We start from the raw sequence: 22651 nt of genomic DNA, 5'->3' as shown, positions 1-22651 counted from the left end.
TTACCGAAGCGTTGGAGTGAACAATTTTCAGGATATGGGTTGGGCTGTTTGCTATTCCTGGTCTGTGGTTGGTCATCAGCATCACACGGTGCAGTTTCTTTGACTGGATCAGTGAAAGCTTTAAACTCGAGAATGACAAATCGTGAAAAAACAAATAATACTCACCCCCTGCTGAATATTCAGTGCGGAAAACACACAGCACTTTGGCGAGCTGAGAACATATATCTCTGTACTCAGCCATTGGCTGGCTGCTCGTTAACAAATACAACAACGCCCACATCGAACCCAGCTTCTTTGGGACGGTCTGGTAGCAGGACGCACATGATCAACCACAGGCTGAATCCAACCTCGGCTCACCATCACTGGTCAAACCAGCACATGATGAGTCCATCTGCAGCAGTGCCTCTTCCTAAGTTGGAACCAATGGCTGAAACTACAGTGAGGGGAACTGCAACACCGATACGTTCTCTGTGTCTCCCTTACCCCAGGGGGAGAGCAAGGTAATCAAATAATTACTGGCATAAAAAGGGTCTAGACTACGGAAGAGGATGGCTATTGCTTGCTTTCTGCCTGTCAGTCTCAGTGTGCACGATTAGTAACACTGTCATGGCAGCACCAGTCCCCATGGACACCTCACCCCAGAGGTTTGAATGAAAGATGACAGATGCAAAAGAACAAAGACTCCAAGCCATGGAAATTACTGTCACATAGCAGAATACACAGCTGGAAAGAGGAACACACGAGGAATTTCAAAGGGTAGCTATATGCAAAGAGATAAGCTAATGCTTTTCTTTTTCAGAGCACTTTGCAAATGTTAACCATGAGTCTCACAGGGGAGGTATTATTTCCTTTATTTACAGCTGGGGAAACTGAGGCGGACATTAACCACCAAGTACAAGGCCAAAGGGAGGGATCAGCATTAGGGCTGGGTTTAGAACTCAGGGTTTCTGGTTCTCAATCTCATGTTCAGAGAACTAGAACATACCTGTCTCTCTTCTCTCTGGCTTGCTTTGAAGGGGAAAGCGCTGCTTCTCTCCAGCCGCTGGCTGCGCGGCGGCCCCTGCTCCTCCTGAGTCCTCGCAGGGCCACCTTCCGAAAGGGGCTTTAGAGCTGCAGGCCAGGGCCCCGCGGCCTCCTTAGCCCAGGGCCCTGCAGCCCCTAAAGCCCCTGTGTTCCGGGTGGCCCTGCCTGCCCGGGGGGAGGGGGCAGCTTCCCTGCTCAGTCACTCCCTTCCTCCCAGAAAGTCCTAAGCGCAGCCAAACAGCTGTTTGGCAGTGGGGGAAGCACTCAGAGGGAGGGAGGAAGGGAGGGGGAGGAGGAACTTGTGCAATGCTCCCTTGTAAAGTCAGCCAAACGACGTTATAAGGGAGCATTGCACAACTTTAAACGAGCATGTTCCCTAACGGAGCAGCGACATAACTTCGAAACAACGTTAAGCGGGAGGATGTTAAGTGAGGAGTTACTGTACTTATAGACTGTCATCAGGTCACCCGTTAGCCTTCTCTGTTTACTCCAATGCTGAATTTGGTGTAATATTACTAACAAGTGTCCCTACTGTCAAAATTTTCTCCTCTGCAGATGCAGTTAACAAGATCTACAGATAAAGTAAGCCAACAAAGCTAGTCTCTCTTTTGTGCTCCAAAATGCAGGAGATTTAAAACACAGACCCCTTTGCTCACATTCTTTCCTAACAGATGTGTCTATCTTGTACATCGGCAACTGATCACCCAACCCAAACCATTGCAAGCAGCACCCTATGAAATCTCACAGTTGCATGTTCAAAATGTTCCAAAACAGAATCCAAGATGATCTGATTTAGGTTGTGAAAAGTGACTGGTGAGATTTTTTTTTCCTCATTAAACTCACCCCTTCTATAGCATTTTAATTAAATGGCTTTTTTTGGTATTCCGAGAAGGATGAAGACCGTGTGTGTGTGTGAAAAGAAGGGTTTGAACAATGGTGGCTCGCAGAGGGCTGATGTTCGCCAGATCATTTCAAATACATCAGAAAGTAAGCAGACATTGGATTCTGATTCATCACAGGCTTGTGGAGCCTCTCTGGTCAGTTCTACAATGGAAAGATCACCCACTGCCTACCATCAGCTGCACATGCTTGAACTGCAAGCATAGAGCAGGATAGGGCGTGTTCACAACCTGTTCAGAAACCAAGCTGGAGACTTGATTCTTCCAGCAAAACACACCAAAAATAGACACGCAAGTGATCTGCACATGCAAAGCTGCAAATATACAAATAAGGGCTATCATCAGACATGTTGACCCCCACCGCAATAATCCCAAAGGGCCATGACTTTGGTGTTCTAAGGCAACAATGAATGCAAACCGCTAATAAAGAAACACCAAGCTGCCCTTAAGTGTCGCAACTGCCATCAGATAAAAACATCAACTATCTGTGCAGTGGACAAGAACATGGCTGCATAGTAATATATTCAATATTTAGCTGAGACACCTGGTGCCCTGACATGAGACATGTTGTTTGTGGAGAAACATCAGTACTAAGGAACATACCAACCCAGGAATTCCATAGTCTGGATCTCCTCAATTTATTCTCATTTTGCTAGTGCGAAGATCAGGTGCCTTGACACTCTGGGGTTGGGAATAGATTCATATCTAGATATATCTTATTTGTACCCATGTAAGTGACCTCGATGGAGCCACCACTGAGTTCCCCAGCTGGTCAAAATTTTCCAAGTTTCCAACATTTTTTTTTTAAAAATCAGTTTTTAAATGGAGGAAGCATCACTGGTTTTCAATGAAAATGTTTGGATTTTTTTGACTAGCTGAGTTGCATCAGAATTATTTAGATTTAGGCTGCACGTGAGCAAAATCCCCCTTCATGTTCCCTCTTATACTGCAAATCTATTTTCATATGTGCTTCTTAGAAAGCATTGGCATCTAAGATCAGAAGAGAAAAATATGCAGAAAATTATGCTTTAAAAATACGGAGAATGCTTTTAGCTACATTTTCTTATTCCTTTAAGAAAAAAGCGCACCCTCCAGGCTTGAAGATATGAACGTCTGGTGTGTTCCTTTTGTTATAACAGGAAAATAATACAATAACAAGAACATGTTAACCGTTGTAATTTAATTTGTTAATAAAATAAATTACTATTAAAATAATAGTATCAATATTCACGCTCATAACAACAACACTAATTACGCCAATGCTAATTACACTAATAGCAGCAATAATAATACATATTAAAGCCATCAGTTCGAAGCACTTATGCTTCGAATGGCAAAGTGATACAATCCCATATTGCCATAAATTCAAGTGGGGCTATCCTGGGAGAAAAGGGACGGTAAAAATGGCAACACATTACTCCTGGTTTATTCTCTGTCAGCAGATTCTATAGCTAACGTGTTTGGTTTATAAGCCAGAAGATGATTGGGCTGCAGGTGATAAGTTACAAACCCAAACGGGAACCCAGAATTCTGGCTGGGTTCCTTCTGCCTCTTACATGACCACCCAATGATAAAGGTTCTGCCACTGGCAGCATGGCTGACTCAGTGGTGGGGAATAACTGAGTCAGAGGCACTGGACAGAAGACACAACTACCCACTCTCTGCTTTGGCCTATGCTGGAAACAAATGCCAACGTTTTACTGAACCTCCAGCCAAAGAGAAGGGAGGCCAAGGATCTTGACAGGATGCTCTGGGTAGCCCATTGTTCCATGGCAAGAACAGAGCCAGTGGTCCTGATTCTGATCTCATGCCCATGTAAATAAGGAGTAACTCCATGGAAGTCAGTGGAGTCATGCCAGCAAAAATGAGATCAGAATCAGGCCCACGTGGTCTCTGATCACCTACGGTAAGAGCGTGGCACTGTGACAGAGCGGCGTCCAGCCCTACTCAATAGCAATGCGACTCTTAGCCAGCTGATCCCCCATTCATCTGGTAAAAAAAAACCTGTCAGAGGCAAAGATGGTGACAGATGAAAAGCGCAAAGAATCCTAGATCCAAACGTTATTTATACATTCAATTTCCCCCCCCATGACACGTCATGTCATGATCTTTCCTCCCCCAGCCTCTTGTTTGTCCTCTGAATATCAAAGCCAAGCTGTCTCAAACTGCAAGAAGCTGCTGCCCACAATCCGGGCAGCAGAAACAGCAGGAGTTGCAGTGGATGGAGCTTGGAGCTACTTGAAAGCCTGGTCTTATTGATTCTCAGTATTGCACCAGCATTTGCCACCCCTTGGTCTAACACATTGCCCAAGTGGTCCCATGATCAGTAGAAGGATAATGAAAACTGATCCATATACAAGAGGGACACCCCTGAAATAAACCTCACTGCCAGAAGGAGCAATTCCTAATCCTCTCATCGGCTAAGTCAGTCTTCATATGAAACATTGTCAGTCAGTCAACCGGAGGTTTTATTTCCATGCTGGGTGGGAAGGGAAGAGAATTTCTGAGCAATCTTAGGAGCATGGAGACACCAGTGCAGTGTACTGAGTAGCCACCAAAACTAAAATAATCCCCAAGAAACCATGATGGTCTAAGAGAGCAACTGAGCCTGGAAACGTTTACCCTAGTGGCAATCCTGCCACAGTGCCTCCCAAACGGCTAGACCCCTGTCAGAGCTGTCATGTTCTTTTAGTGTTTAGCCCCAAAATGTATCAAGGAGCAGGATTCCAACGGGTCCCCCGATCATTATTTGCTAATCACCAGGGCTTGCTTGACACCCTCTTGGTCGAGGTGGTGGATGTTACCAAGGCCACGAATTCCATTGCCTAGGTGACTCTGGAATGTTACCGTTCAATTGACACAACCTTTGGACAGTCAGGCACAATAAGGATGTGAGAGAGAAAAAGTTGGAATTACTACAGAAACAGGCATCCTTTGCTCACACCAGCCTCTCAACCCTCAAGTTAATTGACGTCAACCCTGATGGCCTCTCATGTCAGTCGGCTGGAAACTGACTAAGGGCCCACGCCTCAGAAGAGCTGAGCACCCCGGCGTAGTGCCGAGCCCTCAATTCCTGAAGAGGCCAGTAAGGGTAATGAGAACTCAAGACCTCACAGGATCAGATCTCAAGTGCCTGTTAAGAAAGTCTGAATCAATGGAGGATGGCGGTAAAATATTACAAAGCTCTGCATACAAATAGGTATGATCCTAGGAAATAATTTACCTGGATTTTTGTTTGTCTGGTGTTTTAAAGAGGAAAAAAAAATCAAGCCTGGAGATAAATGTTTTGCTGTTGGAAGAAGTGCCTCCATGGCAGATTTCACAGAAGTTTCTATTACCACTCTGCCTTTGACAATCTCTGCCATTTGTCTCCTTGGCTTTATCATGGAAACACACCTTCTCTCCTATAAAATGCAGCTTGCAACTCAATTGAACCGAACTGTTACCTTTTTATTTATTTTTTTTTAAAAGGCTTGTTAAAGCACATGCACCCTGGAACTCCAAAGCTGTTTCTATGGTGATGATGGAAAATGGAACAGCACCTTCTGAGCACTGGATTGTGCACGGAGAGAACTTGTGTGAGCAGCGAATGTGTGTGTGTGGGGAGCAGTGAGAGTGAGAGAACTGAATTAGAGAGACAGAATATGATTGCTTATTCAGGGCTGTGGATAATGGGAGTAAATTACTGCTCCGGATGACAGGCGTTAACAAAATTGACATGCTGCATTTAGTGTCATCTAGATGTTTGATTAACTGCAGTAGATGGAGTATTAATACGGCAAGAGGATAGCCTGCTCAATTTCCTCACAACATGAACATTAAAGGGAAGAGGGCGTGAGGGAATATTTTTTAGGCATGAGTGAACATCACTGATTTCAGAGGCTTGGTTATGAGAAGTCTGGCTGCTTCCAGCACAAGCTGCATCTTTTGAATCTGAAAACCTGGGCAGATGAGTCTAAATCTCACATCTTAAAAAATAACTTTAGAGGAGATTGTGTGTGTGTGTGTGTGTGTGTGTGTTTTAAACAGGGATGTCATTATTAGAAATGACTCGCCACCCTCTTGCTCTCCCTTCATGGCGTCACCTTTTGCATCAACCAGTGAAGAGCTGGGGAAGTTTTGGTATCAGATGAATTCCAAGGTGAGAACAATTGTCGTCTTAGATCTAGTATCTTTCCTTCCAGAGGACTGCTAAAACAACAGTAGATCAAATCCTGTAGTCCTTATTCTGGAAAAATTCGTATTGAAATCAACAAGTGAGAATTGAGTAAGGGCCTCAAGGTATGGATCTGAATACAGCTACTTCTGGGGTGGGGAGAGAATGGCAGCGAGGGGTAGAAGAGGTGCACAACCATATGGGGAGGGGGGATTTTAACCACAGATGCCAGGGAAAACCCCTCCTCTTCCAAAAACTAGCCCAGGCTCTTGCGTGTCCATGCCGGTCACATGCGACCTCTGTTTCTAAGGAAACACAAATTATATGGAGCACCATTTACCTCCCAATGAGCTGATGCCAGAGGGACTTGAACATATGGTTGCAGAGAGTATAGTTATTTCCAACCTGATGCTTAAGCAATCCCCTCTGGCTATTTATACTGTACAACCTGCTTATGCTGTACACGGGGAAGGAATGTGATTTGGGGTTTTGAGAATCTGAAATGAGGACATACAATCAGAAGACAGTTTGCTACAGAGTATGATAAATAACCCTGCACCAGGGAAAGTGAGCGAATGCTTGGAAAATGCAGTCGTGTTGTTCCTTGCTATGTGGTGACACACAAACTCCTCCACAAAACTCTGTTGTACATGCTTTTCCGAGAGCCCAAACTTGTTAACCTTTACTTTGCTCCATGTTTTCAGAGGCGTGACAGATGCAACCATAAATATTGCATTCAGCTTTCATATTAAAAAAATTACACACACTAATCCCCCTGCTATTACACACAAACAAACAAGGAGAGAAAGGGGGAAATTAACAGCATTAGAAAGTTTTTGCTTTACAGATAGCTCAGAGGGCAACACTAAAAGGACCTTCATAATCCACAGAGAAGTCTTCTCCCTTCCCCCAGCCACAAGTCATGGGCTTGATGTCTGTCTGTCGATCTCAGTCTGTCCATCACTGTCATAAATTCACTCCTGGGAATGGTGGGAACCCACCTACCAGAGCTGCAGGGGCAGCCGGAAATCCTAGAATGATGCATTCCCACCGCTACAGCATGGGGGCAACCCTACTGCTCTGCCAGTAATATCTGCCTGGAATGTAACTCTGGCGGACGTCTGGCTGAAGTCACTGAGGATTCTAGCGGGAGCCTGAAAAAGGAGCAGAGCCTGGAGCAAGGACAGAGGAGCGGGCTGGGAGAGAGAGGTGCAGGAGAAAGGGGGAGGGGATGGTTATTCAAGCCTTTGGAGGTCTTTGCCGTCTGTTTTGGGGTGGGCTAGACATCGACCAAGGGATGCCGGTGCCTGCCCACAGCGCTCACGTTTGGCTCATGTTGCTCTCAGTGGACTCACCACCTCCAAAAAGTTCTCTGTTATCTATTTTATTTCTGGCATCCGTCTGGCCCAGCTCTTTGCTCCCCTGAGCACCCCAGCTGTTCTGCAATACAGTGACCGATAAGAATGCTTCTGTTAAAGGGACAGGATAGCATCTCGGCTCTGGGACATTCAGGGCACCCCTCTATCCCCTGTGCAACCCAGACTTCAGCGCAACGAGGATTATTCAGCACAATGTTTGGGCCACATACCACCGGCCATTCTAAATAAGACTCAAATTGCCCAGCAACATATTCTGCTTTCTGAAGCTCTGGCAGAAATTGCTTTAAACCAACGACTTCAAGCTGTTCTTGCCTATGAGTTACCGCACCACTGTTGTACACCCAGATCAGGGATACGTGAGGCTGGGACCGTGGGCGTTTTGGCTCCAAACTCTTTAGGGGCAAATCGTAACTTTGATTTTCGTCCCTATTGAGCAGTTCTCTATGGTTTTCATTTGGCTTTGAGATGGGCTGGACCTGCACCTGATTGCTAGGGACGGGAGGAAGTGGAGGAGGAAGGTGTCTGGGAAGTTTGGATCCAGGATTCTTTTTTTTGGGGGGGGGGGAGGGGAAGGTGTCCACCTATATGACCTATTCTATGACTGCAGAGTCCAGGCCAGGAATTAAGGAAACTGACAATTACACTAGCCAGCACGAGCTGTGCATCACTTGGGGAACTTGAGCCAGAGAGAACTACAGGGTCTGTCTGTGTCCAGCAGACTCCGTTCACTTTGTTAATTATACCCAAGTCCTGTCTCTTTTCAGTATCAGGGGATACTACAGTAAAGACTTCCCAATTCATTCTGCTAATCTCATTTTGCAGGGTTCTTAGTCCCAAAGACAATTAGGCAGGAGAGAAGATGACTCAGAGATGCACTCAGTTTGGATAAAAGGCCAAGTCACCTTTCCTCCCCCTGCTTCCCATCCCGGCAACATTGGTGGCAGATTCTCTGCTTCAGTGTTGGTTATGGTGGATGCTATTAATCCAGTGCCCACTGTAATGTTCCCAAATAGGGTGTCAATCCGCCTTTAGGAGAGTAAAGTTAAGGAGCCAGACAGAGAAAACAAAAAGAGGTTTAAAGAGTTAAAGATGTGCCAAGTCTCATTCATTGTCAAGCCAAAGTCTCACTTATTTCAGATGCATTTTTACCTAGATCATTTATAAAAGCATCTCAGTCTTGTGATGAAGGATTCTGAAGGAAGTTTCAATGAGACATTTAAAACTACATTCATAATTCTGGGAAATCTCAGTCATTGAAATTGTCACAGCTGGAGAAATGTGGTTAAAACCCTGAGCAAAAATCATGAGTCATGAGTCAAGGTGGAGGCAGGAGTAGACACACTGGCTTATTTTTCTGGAGTGAATTTCTTGCTGATGAAAGGTGCTAGACTGATAGACTTGGAGACTCAAATCCTCTACCTGTATAGAGGCAGATTAGGCTAACTCTGTACAGCACCTGGGTGCCAGGAGGAAAGGACCAGTCTAAGAATCGGAATAGGATAGGCTAGCACCACCATCATCACTAGCTGGAGGAACCATCGGGAGATGCAAGAGAGTATCTCCATCTTTGGGGCGTATTTTGCATTTGGCTTCTCCTCTGAGATGAGCGGAAAACTATATTTTTCCCCCTCAGTGAAAAATTTCAACGAAATCAAAGCTTTTTCCTTTTCTTTGAAAACTTTCAGGGTTTTTTGTAGGAAAACAACCAACCAACCAACCCTGGACAATTTAGATAATTTGCATTTTTCAGTTACCAGGCTCCTGAGTCAACTAGATCCCCAAATACCTTTCCAAGTTCCCCAGCACTTTAAAGCCATGTACACACTGTCATTGCATTCCTACTAGTGCTGGTATGGTGCAAGCATTATTTTCACCAGTCATTTGTTGATTGCCTTGCTCATTTGCATTTCCTCCCCAAAGCCTTCAGGTAATTACATTACTATTCCAGACAGCCAGATTGCATTTCATAGACACAAGGAGGAATGCAGAATGAGGGTAATTTGCTTTAGTGTGAAGTTTAAAAAAAAAAAAAAGCCACATGGCTGGCAGGAGATACAGAAGGAGTTGTGTGCCGGTCTCCCATTGCATGGCAGGAGGCTTTGAGGGCTGCCTGAAGGCGGTGTGATCTCTCCAGTGCCGCTCACAGACGCTACAAGCCCTGAACAATGGGATGTAACCTTTCCTAGCCTCGACTCATTTTTCTTCATTTCTCAGACACACGAGCACCAGGTACATCTGTTCCGGATGGTGGAGTGTGCTCTCCCTGGGGCCTCCTTAATTGACCCAAACGCCACTCGCCTGTGAAATCTATTCGTGGACAACATGCAATAAGCAGCGGATTAGATGCAACACCATGTCCTTCGTTTGTACGATCCACCTTCACTAAAGGCCTGCCCTCATCTTACATTTCCTCTGGTATAAAAGTAACATCTCACCACCCACTACACTAAACCTCTCTGCCTCGTAACCCCATGTCACACCGCTGTCTGAAGTTTCATAGATTCTAGGACTGGAAGGGACCTTGAGAGGTCATCGAGTCCAGTCCCCCTGAATAATACAGTGATTCCATGACAAAATGCAGCTGGCAAGCTCTCTCTGCTGTGATTTGCGGGGTTATAGTATTCTTTGTTTGTGAGTGTTTGGCTATTTTACCTACAGGCTAGGTTCTCACAGGACTCCCATTGCCGTAACCTCTGTTTATAGAGCATGACTGTTTGATGGATTCATTCTGTCATTTATTCATCTAGTCTGACCTCCTGCATAACACAGCCCAGAGAACATCACTCAGTACCTCCTGCGTCAAACCCAACTGCTTCAGATTAAACTGGAGTGTATCGGAGAGCCACCGATTATAGACCCACCTGAAAATTCGTACTAGGAAGTGCATTATTCACCCTTCAATATATTTTTGCTTAAAAAGTTTCAGTCATCCAATCAGAGTGCAGAAACAATACCATGTGACTTATGCGACCAATCACACACTACAAACAAGGCATAGCTGAAGGGAACAGCTGGCTAACAATGAGGAGGCTGCAGAATTCTGCAGGGAATCATTAAGAATAATGAATACATTTGTAGAAACCAGTGACAATCTGCAAATTGAACTTCCATAGGCCCACCCACAATGAGCTCGGTGGTATTGGCCCCTCACACACACGCTCTCCTTGGTGACCTCTCAGAATGCCAACCCTTGGATGCTTAATTGCACAGCGGAGGTGCTGTTCCCTTCTGGCACAAGGCATGGAAGGGTCCATTACTCTTACAGAAAATAATAAAAAGACTATACCGACAACATAAAACTCCGAGGGTGGAAAGCGGGTGAGCGCAGATGGCTGGTTAATATAGAAAGAACGGTCAGAGAGTGGGTGAGAAGGAGCTCCATCAAGGCCAATTACAACTGGACCCACAAAGCAGGAACAATGGCCCTGCCTCTATGAGTATGTCTACACGGCAGTCAGGAGGTGTGACTGCTGCTCTTGGAGACAGACTTGAGCTAGCCTGGTGCTTTGAATTAACATTTGGCCTATAGCAATGAACATCCCAAAGAGGATGGAGCTCGGCTGTTCTCAGTGGTGGCAGGTGACAAAACAAGGAGCAATGGTCTCAAGTTGCAGTGGGGGAGGTCTAGGTTGGATATTAGGAAAAACTCTTTCACTAGGAGGGTGGTGAAGCACTGGAATGGGTTACCTAGGGAGGTGGTGGAGTCTCCTTCCTTGGAGGTTTTTAAGGCCCGGCTTGACAAAGCCCTGGCTGGGATGATTTAGTTGGGGATTGGTCCTGCTTTGAGCAGGGGGTTGGACTAGATGACCTCTTGAGGTCCCTTCCAACCCTGAGATTCTATGATTCTATGATTCTATGGACTGTTGAATGTTTACTAAAGACTGGCTCTTGACTACTCCAAACCAAGCTTCTCCGAATGAAACACACCATGAGAGCAAGAATTCATAAAGCCCACCGAAAGGATCATGAGGAAGAGCAAAAGCTTGGAACAAGTATTAATTCGCAGTTCTGCTCTGAAAAGTGACTATAAAACAGCATCCCCGGGTGTCATTTGATGTGATGGCTCCACATCAAACGGGCTCAGTTTAGCATTGTCACCCCTGCAAACTCACCTTGGGTCTTTGAAGTCCGGCAGGGTTCTTTGCTGCCCACTTGTCATCAGCACAAAAAAAGGTCCTGGAGGCAAATTCTGCGCTCAGTTTTCTACAGTGAGCAACGCAGTGGGGCTGAAGGGATGAATGAGCCTATTCCTTCTCCTGGACCATCAACAGCAGGCTGTTTTCATTGCTGGTTTAGAGGTGTAACTGAGGACAGAGCTTGCCCCTGAAATGGGAATTTCATTCACAATTGCGTTGATGGTCCAAGAGAAGGAATAGAGTCCGGCTCACTCTCCCATTGGTTCGCCAGCCCTGCAGGAATAGCTGCAGTAAAACGGAGTAATCAGTTGTATTGGCCACTCAAGTCAGCAGATACTGGACTCTGGGTCCTCATGGGGAGCATATCTATTGAGTGAGAGGGTGTTCACAGTTCCACAGTCACTTTCCAGAGCAGAGACACACTTTAAGAGACAGACCCTGGAACCTGCCATATTTGTTCTGTGCATCCCTTCGTCATCCCCCACAATGACCTGGGGAAGGGGTCATGCAAACTACATGGGTACTTAGTTGTTTTGGAGACAGAACTGGCAGCTCAGCTTAAAAAGGCACGCGCTCGGGTATACCAAAGAGCTGTCTGTCACGAAGAATGTACAAGTCAAAGCATTCACCTTATTGAAAACGCTGGTAATAATAATAATACAAGGATTGCCATCTTCTCTGTGCCAGCTTTCCCTACCTGGCGGAGTCCCTATTCAGGGTGGAGGCAGAAAAATAAATACATAAAGCGTGAAAAAAATAGAATAAAATCCAAAGCAGCCAATTAACCTGTAAAATACAAGTCATGTTGCCACTAACTAGCAGCATCCTGTAACCTCCTAATTAGTATTCACATGTTATAAGACAGGCAGAGACAGAACTGGGTCAGCCAGTCCCATGAATGTGCTATGCCATAGTATCGGATTCAAAATAATGACTAAAGTTCCAGAGAAACACTTTGCCAATTATCTGCTGCGTGCTGGTTTCTATTATTTGGCTCTCAAATAGCTCCAGTTCTAACAGTCTTCAAGGCCAACAATGTCTTAAAGAGGCCATCCTGCCATTAAATCTTACACTGCTTTCAAGAAGAGTGGGTCTATGAAGCGAGGGCTATTCCAGCTGAAAGGTGGACTTCTGGCGCTAGAAGACATTGAAACTGCCTGTTGTACATTCACGAGGCTAGTTCCAAGACAGGTAGCAAAACAGCCATATTAACACTGGTGAGGAGTGTGTGCGATGAAGTTTGGGGTAAATTTCAAATCTGAACACCGTCCCAAAGTTGGGGGCCATTTGGATGGTTTTTGTCCAGGATCATCCCTAATGAATATGATGTACAGTTAGGGTTGAGACACAAAGCAAGAGAACTAGTCAAATTCTTGTCCTGTCCATTCACCGCCCAGGATGATCGTGGCACTTGAGGCATTTTTATAGTAATTAGAATAGGGGTCAGGACTCCTGGGTTCTAGTCCCAGCCCTGCAGATCACAACCTCTCCATGCCTCAATGTCCACATCTGTAAAATCGGCACAGTAATAGTTGCTAACTTCCAGGGGCTGCTGTGAGACTTTAGCTGTTTACAGAGTGCTTTGAAGTCCTTGGATGAAAGGCACTACAGAAGAGCAAAGACTATTATTGTTTTATCTTGCATGCCATATGTTCTTCAGGACGTACAAACGAGAGGACTCGATTCTTTGGCTTTGAATAATTGTGTAATAAAAACACGGACCGCCTGTCGATCCATCTGCAAAGCCTCTGATGGTTTTCACAGAACTGAAATGCCAAGAAATGAAAGCTAACACGCTCTTTAACGATGTGAAAAACAAAGACCAGTGAAGGGGATGGATGGTTTGTGACATGAGCAGTGGGACTTAGAAGTGGTCACTGCCTGAACTCCAGCCAGGTCAAGGCAACGGCTGTTCAAATGAAGTTAGTTTCAGAACAGTTCCTGGTGGACAACTGTCACCGGGTGTCACAGAACCTGGTTAACATAAGCTGCTGTCTCAACAAAGCAGCCGTGCGCTGAAGGGATCTTAGAGGCTGAGCTGGTCAGAGCTCTGTCCACATTAAGGAAATCTGAGAAGGTGACATCCAGGATTCAAGACCATTGACTGAAAAGTGCTTCAGACAGGATGTTTCAGCTAGAGGTGCCGGCCTTCATGGTGAGGGAAAAGCCCTTCAAATAGGGTTCTTGGAGGTGATCCTGGAGCCTTGCTGCATGTTCACAGATGGTTAGTGCCTTCTTCCAGGAGTCCATCCTGAACATGAAAGCCACTTCAGGATGGGGGATTTCCCTTAGGCCTGGAGCATCCCTTGGTCTGTGGATCTCCCTGTCTGTGCTGAAGGGATGGTCTGTGGGAATTTGGTGTCTCTAGCGCTCCTCCCTCCCCACAGCACAATCCCTTCCATCTTGTGCTTTGTCTGGAAAGGGCTCAAGGGCCGCCCAGAGGATTCAGGGGGCCTGGGGTCTTCCCACCGCCGACTTGCCCCTGAAGATCCGGCGCTTCGGCGGCGGGTCCTGGGGCGGAAGGACCCCCCGCCACCGAAGACCCGGAGCGGAAGAAGCTCCGGGAGCCCGGGCACCATAAGAGTTTTCCAGGGCCCCCGGAGCGAGTGAAGGACCTTGCTTCAGGGGCCCCGAAAAACTCTCGTGGGGGCCTGGGGCAAATTGCCCCACTTGCCCCCCCCCTCTGGGCGGCCCTGAAGGGCTCTGTCGAGTTTCAGGGCTGGGAGCGTCTGGGCTCTACGGCGCTGTCCCCTGGAGACACTTCGGGGTCCCATGCAGTGACCTAACGGGGAGTGACCACTGTTCAAAGCCACAGTTGCTCTCCCAAGCCCCTTCTGTGGCTCATGCTTCGGTGCAGCGGCACTGGGATGAGCCGCAACCATGTAACCTGGAGGGAAGTCAGCAGAGCAGAGCGTAGGCAGGAGCTATCCAGGCAGACTGCTTCTGCGCCCTACAACTGTACCCCCCTTCCTCCTGCATCCCCAGGGCTAGGAGACCTTGCCCCCCATAATTGCCACTGTGTTCCAGCACTCCCCAGCAAAGGAGACGCTTGGCAGCAGATTCTATAGAGTAGTTTTATATGCAGACTGTCCTCCTCCCCTGTGCTCTAGTGGGGGTGGGATAGCCGTCTTGGCATCTTCGGGTTACGGCAGTAGCAACCTGGGGAAAACACATGCTGCTGCTGCCGCTGTCACCAACGCCGTAGCTGTTCTGGCACTCAGGGCCACCGGGCCAGCACCTTTCACTCAGCAATCAAGCAAGTTGGGATTGAACTGATTTTTCACGGCAGCGAGGGAGGGGTAGCCAGAACGATCCGTTCCCAGATCTCCTCCCAGCCCAAAGCCATGGTCAGTTCCACTAAGGCGACTGCTCTTTGTCTCTGCACCAAACACGCTTCTCTGGTCCTGAATCCTACAGCCAATTTTCACAGGGCTTGGGTTCTGAAATCACCCACGCTTTGCTAACAAAAGTCCAAGGCTTTCATGCCAGGTAGTTTAGGAGTCTGACTTTGTTTCCTGTTGCTTTAGCATCATGTACCGGCCCCAGGCAAGGCCCAGGGCCCAGCCTGTTGATATCAGACTGCCTAGTTGAGGTGCTTAGAAGTTTGGTCTGACAGCTCAGCCATCTGTCATCCTTGCAGTGCACCAGAGGCATTAGGCTTTTCACAGTCAGGCATGTGCAGGAACTTTTACAGGGTTTTCCTTCAAAATTCTTCCTTTTTATTGCACCCAAGTTGGCCAGTGGCTAGGAGCAAAACTGGCTGGAGTCTGGAGATCTTTAGCCAAAAACTTAAAAATCTTTTATTACCATTGGCTTTAAGACAGTTTAAGCAAATCTGGAATCCAAAATAAACCCACAGAGTTTTACTTTCTTAGGAACAAGGACATAATTATCACAATCTACCTTTTATAAGTGATGGGGCACAGGCTCTATGGGGGGAGGGATAGCTCAGTGGTTTGAGCATTGGCCTACTAAACCCAGGGTTGTGAGTTCAATCCTTGAGGGGGCCATTTAGGGAACTGGGATAAAAATCTGTCTGGGGATTGGCCCTGCTTTGAGCAAGGGGTTGGACTAGATGATCTCCTAAGGTCCCTTACAACACTGATATTCTATGATTCTATGAAACCCTGTGCTTGCTTGCCATAGGCTGTCTAGCTTAGGTTATCCCCTGTCACCAGAGTATCTAAGGACTGGAGTTTTATCTGCCTGACAAAGTATCCCTGCTGAAACACAGCCTTCCCAATGAATAAACGGCTTTATTCAAAGGAGACTGTCTAGGTGTATTTCCTAATTTTAAAACTTCTTGTTGAACAATTTATCAGACAAAAATCTGCCCTTGATATTCATTTCTTTGCCCCCCCCCACCTTTTTTTTTTTTTTTTATTTTGGCCTTCCTCTGTTGCAGACAAGAATTGGTTTATTATTGTAGGGTTGCTAGTCAGGTTGTTTTAGTTAAGAATTGATCTTAAGAGAAAAGACACCTAAATCATGACATGGGCTTTGCAAACAGAGATGGGGGAAATCATACACAGTAACACACAATAAATGACATGGGTTTTGCAAACAGACATAGGTGAAAAAAAAAATAACAAGGCGGAACTTGTAGGGACTGATGGGTTTTGGCTCTATGTGGGACCACAAACAAGGGGCAGTGATGGAGAAGAGAACACAAAGAACCTTGCCCCCCCCATTGTGTGCATACGCTTAAGTGCCTCCACCGCAAAGCTCCACCCCTACCCTGTACTGCCTCTCCTCATCATTTCTACGTAAGCAGATTTTAGTGGTGACAGGGATAATTTCCCGGTTAATAACCTTGGGCTGCAGAATATGTTCATGGTTCTGCAGCACACAATATGGGAGCGCTTTCGATGGAACTCTGAATCATTTGCCACTTAGAAAATTAGCACTAAAATTCCTCTCCAAATCACAGGGTGGCGTTTTCAGCACTTTGCCGAGAAAATTCAGAGCACGTCATTTGTAAAATAGCTGGTTAACCAGTTTTTCCAAGAAGACTCAGAAAAGAGCAGGTTCCCATACAGTGACCTGCCTGAAAGATCTTTAGATGACTCATCTCTCTCATCTCACTGTCCTTCAGCTCCAGCCAAGCTACAGTGAGGACGACACACCACCCTCAGTGGCAAATGCTGTTTCTTGACATCATGCTGTTCCCAGAGTTAGTCTGAACAGAATGAATTTTCTTCCTGCCTCCAAACACCTAAAAGACATCACCTTGTGCCCTAGGAGATCAAATTCAGCTCATGGGGTTGAACAAAGAGTCCTCCCACAATGAACAAAGTAGAAACTGACTCCTTGGTTTTGGCCTGGCATAACAGTGGGCTTCGGAGTTTTGTTTTTTAGTTCAATGCACAGAAGCAAACTTGTGCACTGGTGAGTCGTGTTACAAAATGAATTTCTCCCAGATTCTATCATCTACTAGAAAAACCCAGAGTCACGTTTCAAATGCAGACGGTCTTTCACAGCATACCATCTCGGCCAGGGATAGGTGACACTTTGCAGTGGAACAATTCACGCATTTGAGGAACAGGATAATTTATTCCATGAATTCAGACCCCGATCCTGCAAACCATTGTACATGTGTATACACTTGCCATCAGCAAGTTGACTCATATGCAGGAAGTTAAGCGCCTGCATAATGGTTTGAAGCATGGGTGGTGGGTTAATCCCCACTTCAGGAAGGCTAACCCCGCCGGCCCTGCCACTGGAGGAGCCCAATCCCCCCCACACCACTGGAGGAGCCCAATACCCCCCTGCCACTGAGCTCCAGGCCGAGCCGTTGGCCCCAGCACCAGCCTGACCCTCTGGCCCAACCCTTGGGCTGGCCTGAGCTGCGCTGGAGCTGAGCCCTCACCGGCTTCCGGGTAGAGAGGCAGGGCCTTGGGGAGGAACATGGGTGGGGCCACGGCCTGGTCTAGGGGAGGCTTAGCCTGCCCTGGCCTTTGATACCCGCCGCCCATGGTTTGATGGCTCTGACCCGTGCCCTTATTTTCTGTTCCCAGCTGACAATTCCCTTTCATGTATTCACTATTCAGAAACCATTCCCGTTACCACTGTCTGTAAAGCAGCGCTTGATCTAGATCACGTGAGCCGTTCACGCTCAGACTCTAAAACTCAAAATCCCAGCTGTGTGAGTTCGTTTCCTTTCTATGCAAAGCAGCACACGCAGCCCAACAAAGAAAAGGAAAGCAGTGGTCATTGGGGTGAGTTTACTCACCTGCTCGTGATACTCGATTCCCATGCTCAGCGTGTTGATCAGAATGGCGATCATAATCCCACGGTTGAAATACTTGCTCTCCACAATCCTTTTCAGCTTGTTGCCAAAAGCCACCCAAAGTCTAGCGACTTTATTCCTCTCCTTTGGTTTCTTCTTCTTCCTCTTCTTATTCCTCTGCTGCTGGATCTGATCTCTCTGGTCTCCGTGCCTCAGGTCCTGCGTGAATTCGTAGACGCCGTTGTTGTCAGAGTCGTAGCTGTCGGACTCGCTGAACTCAAACTCGGGATCCTCCAGAATGTTAGCACAGTAGGGGCAGTTCTGGAGTTCGCAGGTCAGGATGCTGGGCTGGGGGCTGGGCAGAGGGCACGGCACGTTCAAACCCGACAGCCTGCTGGAAGTCCTACACAGACCTACAACCAAGGGACACGCACAGGATCAGCAGCGGAATTAACTCCCACCTTACTCCCCAAATCTCCTGTTTTCCATGGACATGTCATTTTATAACAAACGTGATGGATCTGCTCTAGCTCCACCAGACATCACGGGCTTGATGCTAGACTCCCTGGGGAAGGTTCTTCAGCCCGTGCCATTCAGGAGGTCAGACTGGGTGCTCATAACAGTCCCTTCTGGCCTTCAAATCTCTATAACTGCCTCTAATTTGGTCCAATATTTTCCATAGTCTCCCCTTTTATCCCTGTCTCCCCTCCTTCAAGTTCCACAAGTATCCCTTAGCTTCCTTGCTTTGGCTGTCTAGCCCTAGATAGGCCATCCTCCCCCAGCACACGGTGATCTCTTTGCACTCTGTTGCAATTGAGTGGCACAGTGCACACGTTCCATTCACTTGGATTAAACCCAATGGTCTATCATCATTAATGGCGACCCTAGTGCTGCCTGAACGTTATGCCAGATTTAGAGGACCCTTCAATTCCGATAACAAGGTGGGGGGGAGGGCACTGGGGGAACAAGGATGGCTATAGATTAAACATCTCAGCAGTGGCTGCTTTGATGTCGCCTCACCCCTCCTTGCCTTTCAAGCTTTTTTGAAACGTTCATTTGAATTTCTTGCCGTCATGGCACAGCGGGAGTTGTGGCTATTTCGAACAGGCATGCCGGGGCTGGATTTTTTAATCCAATCTGTAACAGTGTTTGCTGGTGTGAGGAGAAAAGTTGGCAGCCCTCCCAGAAGCTGGGCACGGTGGCGGTGCTGCCTACCCAGCATGGAGAGGATGTGCCCAGCCAGGAGGTCTTTACAGACCAACGCAATGCGCCAACGGAGATGAATTGAGAATTGACCTGAACCTTCACCCGAATGGAACCTGATCCAGACTCCTGTGCAAGAGTCAAATACATACAGGGCAGGCAACTGCGCGGTAACGCTCCCCTCCTCCACATCGTGCTTGGTGGGAAGGGATCAGCTTGGAGGGAAGAGGGTAGTTGAGCTCCTGAGCATGCTCAGACAGTGGCCTGTGTGCTGAGTCTGCCAAGAAAGGGGCTAACCGCTGGTTTTGGGGATGCAGACGAGACTTTCAGCAGCGTCTAGTGATTTTGGGTGCCTGCCCGGAGACACCATAAAGGAGCCTGATCTTCAAGGCCCTTGTGAAGTCCCTCAAGTTGGGCACCAAAGTCACTAGTCATGTTTGAAGAGCTTGGCCTTCTCCACTTGGAAAAAGACTGCGACCCACCAACTCATTTCACAGAAGCCACCCAAGAGCCATCAGATAATAATGGTTGTGGGCCTAAAAGACAAGAGCATCACAGCAGTGTTACAGTCATGATTTAGACCCCTGCTGTCTAATACTCCAGGAGGTTACAGAAAAAGCCATCGCTTCACTCACAAGGTCTGAAAGTTGGGTTACAAATGAGAAATTGAAAGACTGGCAGCTTCACTGAACCTTACCCAGAAATCACAGGCCTGCAAAACTGGGCTGATCACCTCAGGAGAATGGGTTCTCTGGAGATTTCTGGTCATCATGCCAAAGAACCCAAGAGGTCAGAGGTATTTTCCCTCTCCCCCCGACTCCACACACTAGGCCACGTCAGCTCCTCTCTTTGCTAATTTACACAATGATTTAGAAATGCACAAGCAGATCCAAGGAGAAATGACTAAGCATCTGCTTCAGAAGTACGCATGCTAGAGCACAGGGCTTGTACCTCCTAAATGCTATCGAAGTGTTAAAAATGATACAAAAAACACTGGCGCCGCAGATGTCTTCAGAGCACCAGAGTCTCCTTGGCTGCCTGCTCCAACAACCTCACAGCATTGCAGGGCACAAGCACTCTTAGGAACAGGCTGTACTTCATTTTGCTCAATTCCACAGCACAAAAAGAGAGAATACGCTCCCCCAATCACATCCCTTCTTGAGACACCAGGCCCCTTTCTCAGACAGGACTGTGAGCTCCCCGGCACTTAATGCCTTGCTGATGCATGCAATTATCCTTCAAGGGTTTCTGTTTTGCACATCGCTTGCCAGGATTGGATTCCACTCTGCTCCTTCTTGCCGGCTGGGAAGGTGCAGGGGGATAAGTGAGGCAGCCCTTTGGACTATTCCGATTGAGCTGGAAGCCAGGAATGCCAGATGGAGCTCACCAACTGGCTTCAGTGTCTAATCCCTCCAGCATGGGGCAGGGATCTAGCGTGGGTCCGTCGCTGAGCACAGGCTGGAGCCACTTCTCAGCAGGCGTGAGACACCGCGGCGTAGCGCCACGCTCTGTTTTTTGAAGCAAGGACCAGCAGTGGTGGAATTATTGGTCTCCAGCAGTGGCTAGTAGAGGGAACTAGGGGCTATGAAACTCTTGCTTAAATGGATCAATTTAAATACTCCTTTCCCTGCCTTGCTAAGGTGCCTCTCCAGCCCTGCAAATATTTCTTGGGGTGATGGTGTAGAAGGGGGCCACCTCCCTTTCTTCCCATTTCAAGGCCTCTCCAAACCCACACAACTGCTGTCCGCCTCCACCTTCAAGTAGGGTTGCCAACTTTCTAATCGCACACAATCGAATACCCTTGTCCCGCCCCCTTTTCTGCCCCTTCCCCAAGACTCCGCCCCTGGCATGAAGCCCCGCCCCCGCTCACTCCATCCCCCCCTCCCTCTGTCACTTACTCTCCTCCACCCCCACTGGGTAAGGCAAGCCATTCAGCCAGTTTTAAGCCGGACAATCCCGTTTTTAATGGTTTGTCCAGTCTCACAGCTGGAGGATGGCATGCATGTGAGGGATGGGGCAGCGTGCTCTTCAAAATGGCACCCTCATGTGGTGTGACCTCACACTGGTAGGGGTAGGGTCACTCTGGGAGGAGGGGGGGGAAGGCCGACACCATTCCTGGAAGTACTAAAATGTCTGGTGTTCTGGGGCTGCATGAGTGGCCGCCCTACCAATGGGATAGGGATTGGACGTTAGACTGGTCAAGCTGGAAATCAGATTTAGAACCTGAGGAGGCAAGAGTAGATATGCGCTCAACTGGGTGGCTTTGAGTCCCAGGGATTTCCGCCGGGAATTCCACTCGACTTTCCTTCCCCCTAGAAACACCCTCCTTCCAAGTGACCAAGAGATGCCTGATAACCCTCTTCTTTACTTCCTATTGTCAACTGTTCTGCAGTTCACTGACAAGCAGCTGCTGCGTTCCACCCTGTAGGGGCTGCACTTCAGCGAGAGACGATACGATTCTGATCGAGTTTATAAAGTGCTTTGGTATCCTTAGGGTTGAAAGGGCCTCTATAAACACAGGGTACTATTATTAATGGCCTTATTAAGAGCAAGGTCTTTGAAGGATGCTGAGCCAAATTAAAATCCAGTGAAGTCACTGAATTCACATGGGTGTAAGTGAAAGGTGAATCTGGCACTGCCTTATCTCACATAAAAGCAGAGAACCGGGCTCTTTGTGCACATCAGCAGAACCAATCTCCGGCTTGAACTGTGAGTTTCAAGCAACAGCCGTGGAACAGTTTCTTTGCTTTCAAATTCCAGGAGCGTGGGCTTTTATCTCAAAGTAAATACATATTCTCACACTCAGTGCCGGCTCCAGGCACCAGCTAAGGAAGCAGGTGCTTGGGGCGGCCAATACAAAGGGGCGGCACTCTGTCCGATATTGGGGCGGCACGTCCAGGTCTTCGGCGGGAATTCGGCGGCGGGTCCCTCAGTCCCTCTCTTCCTCTTTGTGCTGCCACGGAAGTGCCTCCAAAGAGGAAGAGAGGGAGTGAAGGACCCGCTGCCGAACTGCCGCCGAAGAATGCAGCGGCGCGATTGGGGCGGTAGAAAACCTGGAGCCAGCCCTGCTCACACTATAGCCTTCGTTAACTTATAGAGTTAAGGCCACGCCGATGATGAATATAAAACCCTTGCATAAGCAATAAGAATATTACAATGAACCCTTCCCGCCACTGGGCATTTTAAAAGGGAGGAAGTGTCCAATGTCCAGTGAAGGTAATTTATATAAATAATTTCATGAGCTTTACCCATTTGTGCATTCAGGTAAAGACAATGTTGACATGGAAAAAGTCACCCAACATATTTCACAAACAACCTTAAATCTGACCCACAAGACATACTTAGAACTCTTTTAACATCTACATCACTAGTTTAAATAGTTGCGTGTGTACATGCGTGGATGAATATAAACTCTATTGACAACCACAAACATTAAAAATCCCGAGACTGACTTAGAAATCACGAGATTTTAAAAAACAATAACGTGGGGTCTTTTAATTTACTTTTTGTCATTTTAGACTTTAGAGTTCACGTTTTCCATCTTTTCTCTGCCACGATGAGGGCTAGACACAGTTTTTTTTTTAAAAAAAGGAAACTAAAAGTCTCTCAGAATCCCATGATTCCAG

The 22651-nt window shown here is 47.3% G+C and overlaps 1 protein-coding gene across 2 annotated transcripts in view; it reads right to left on the bottom strand.

Annotated features, from left to right (window-relative positions):
• Positions 1-22651, bottom strand: part of CACNA1H (calcium voltage-gated channel subunit alpha1 H) — a 205740-nt gene that overhangs the window by 111504 nt on the left and 71585 nt on the right. For both annotated transcript variants that reach the window (XM_034783486.1, XM_034783485.1), the window contains exon 8: positions 17826-18235. In XM_034783486.1, the coding sequence (XP_034639377.1) occupies positions 17826-18235 (410 nt within the window). The remainder of the gene's footprint in view (positions 1-17825; positions 18236-22651) is intronic.

This window comes from Trachemys scripta, chromosome 10 (genome assembly GCF_013100865.1).
Source record: "Trachemys scripta elegans isolate TJP31775 chromosome 10, CAS_Tse_1.0, whole genome shotgun sequence".
NCBI lineage: Eukaryota > Metazoa > Chordata > Testudines > Emydidae > Trachemys > Trachemys scripta.
Note: the sequence above shows the minus strand (reverse complement) of the source record. Positions and strands in the feature narration are given on the sequence as shown.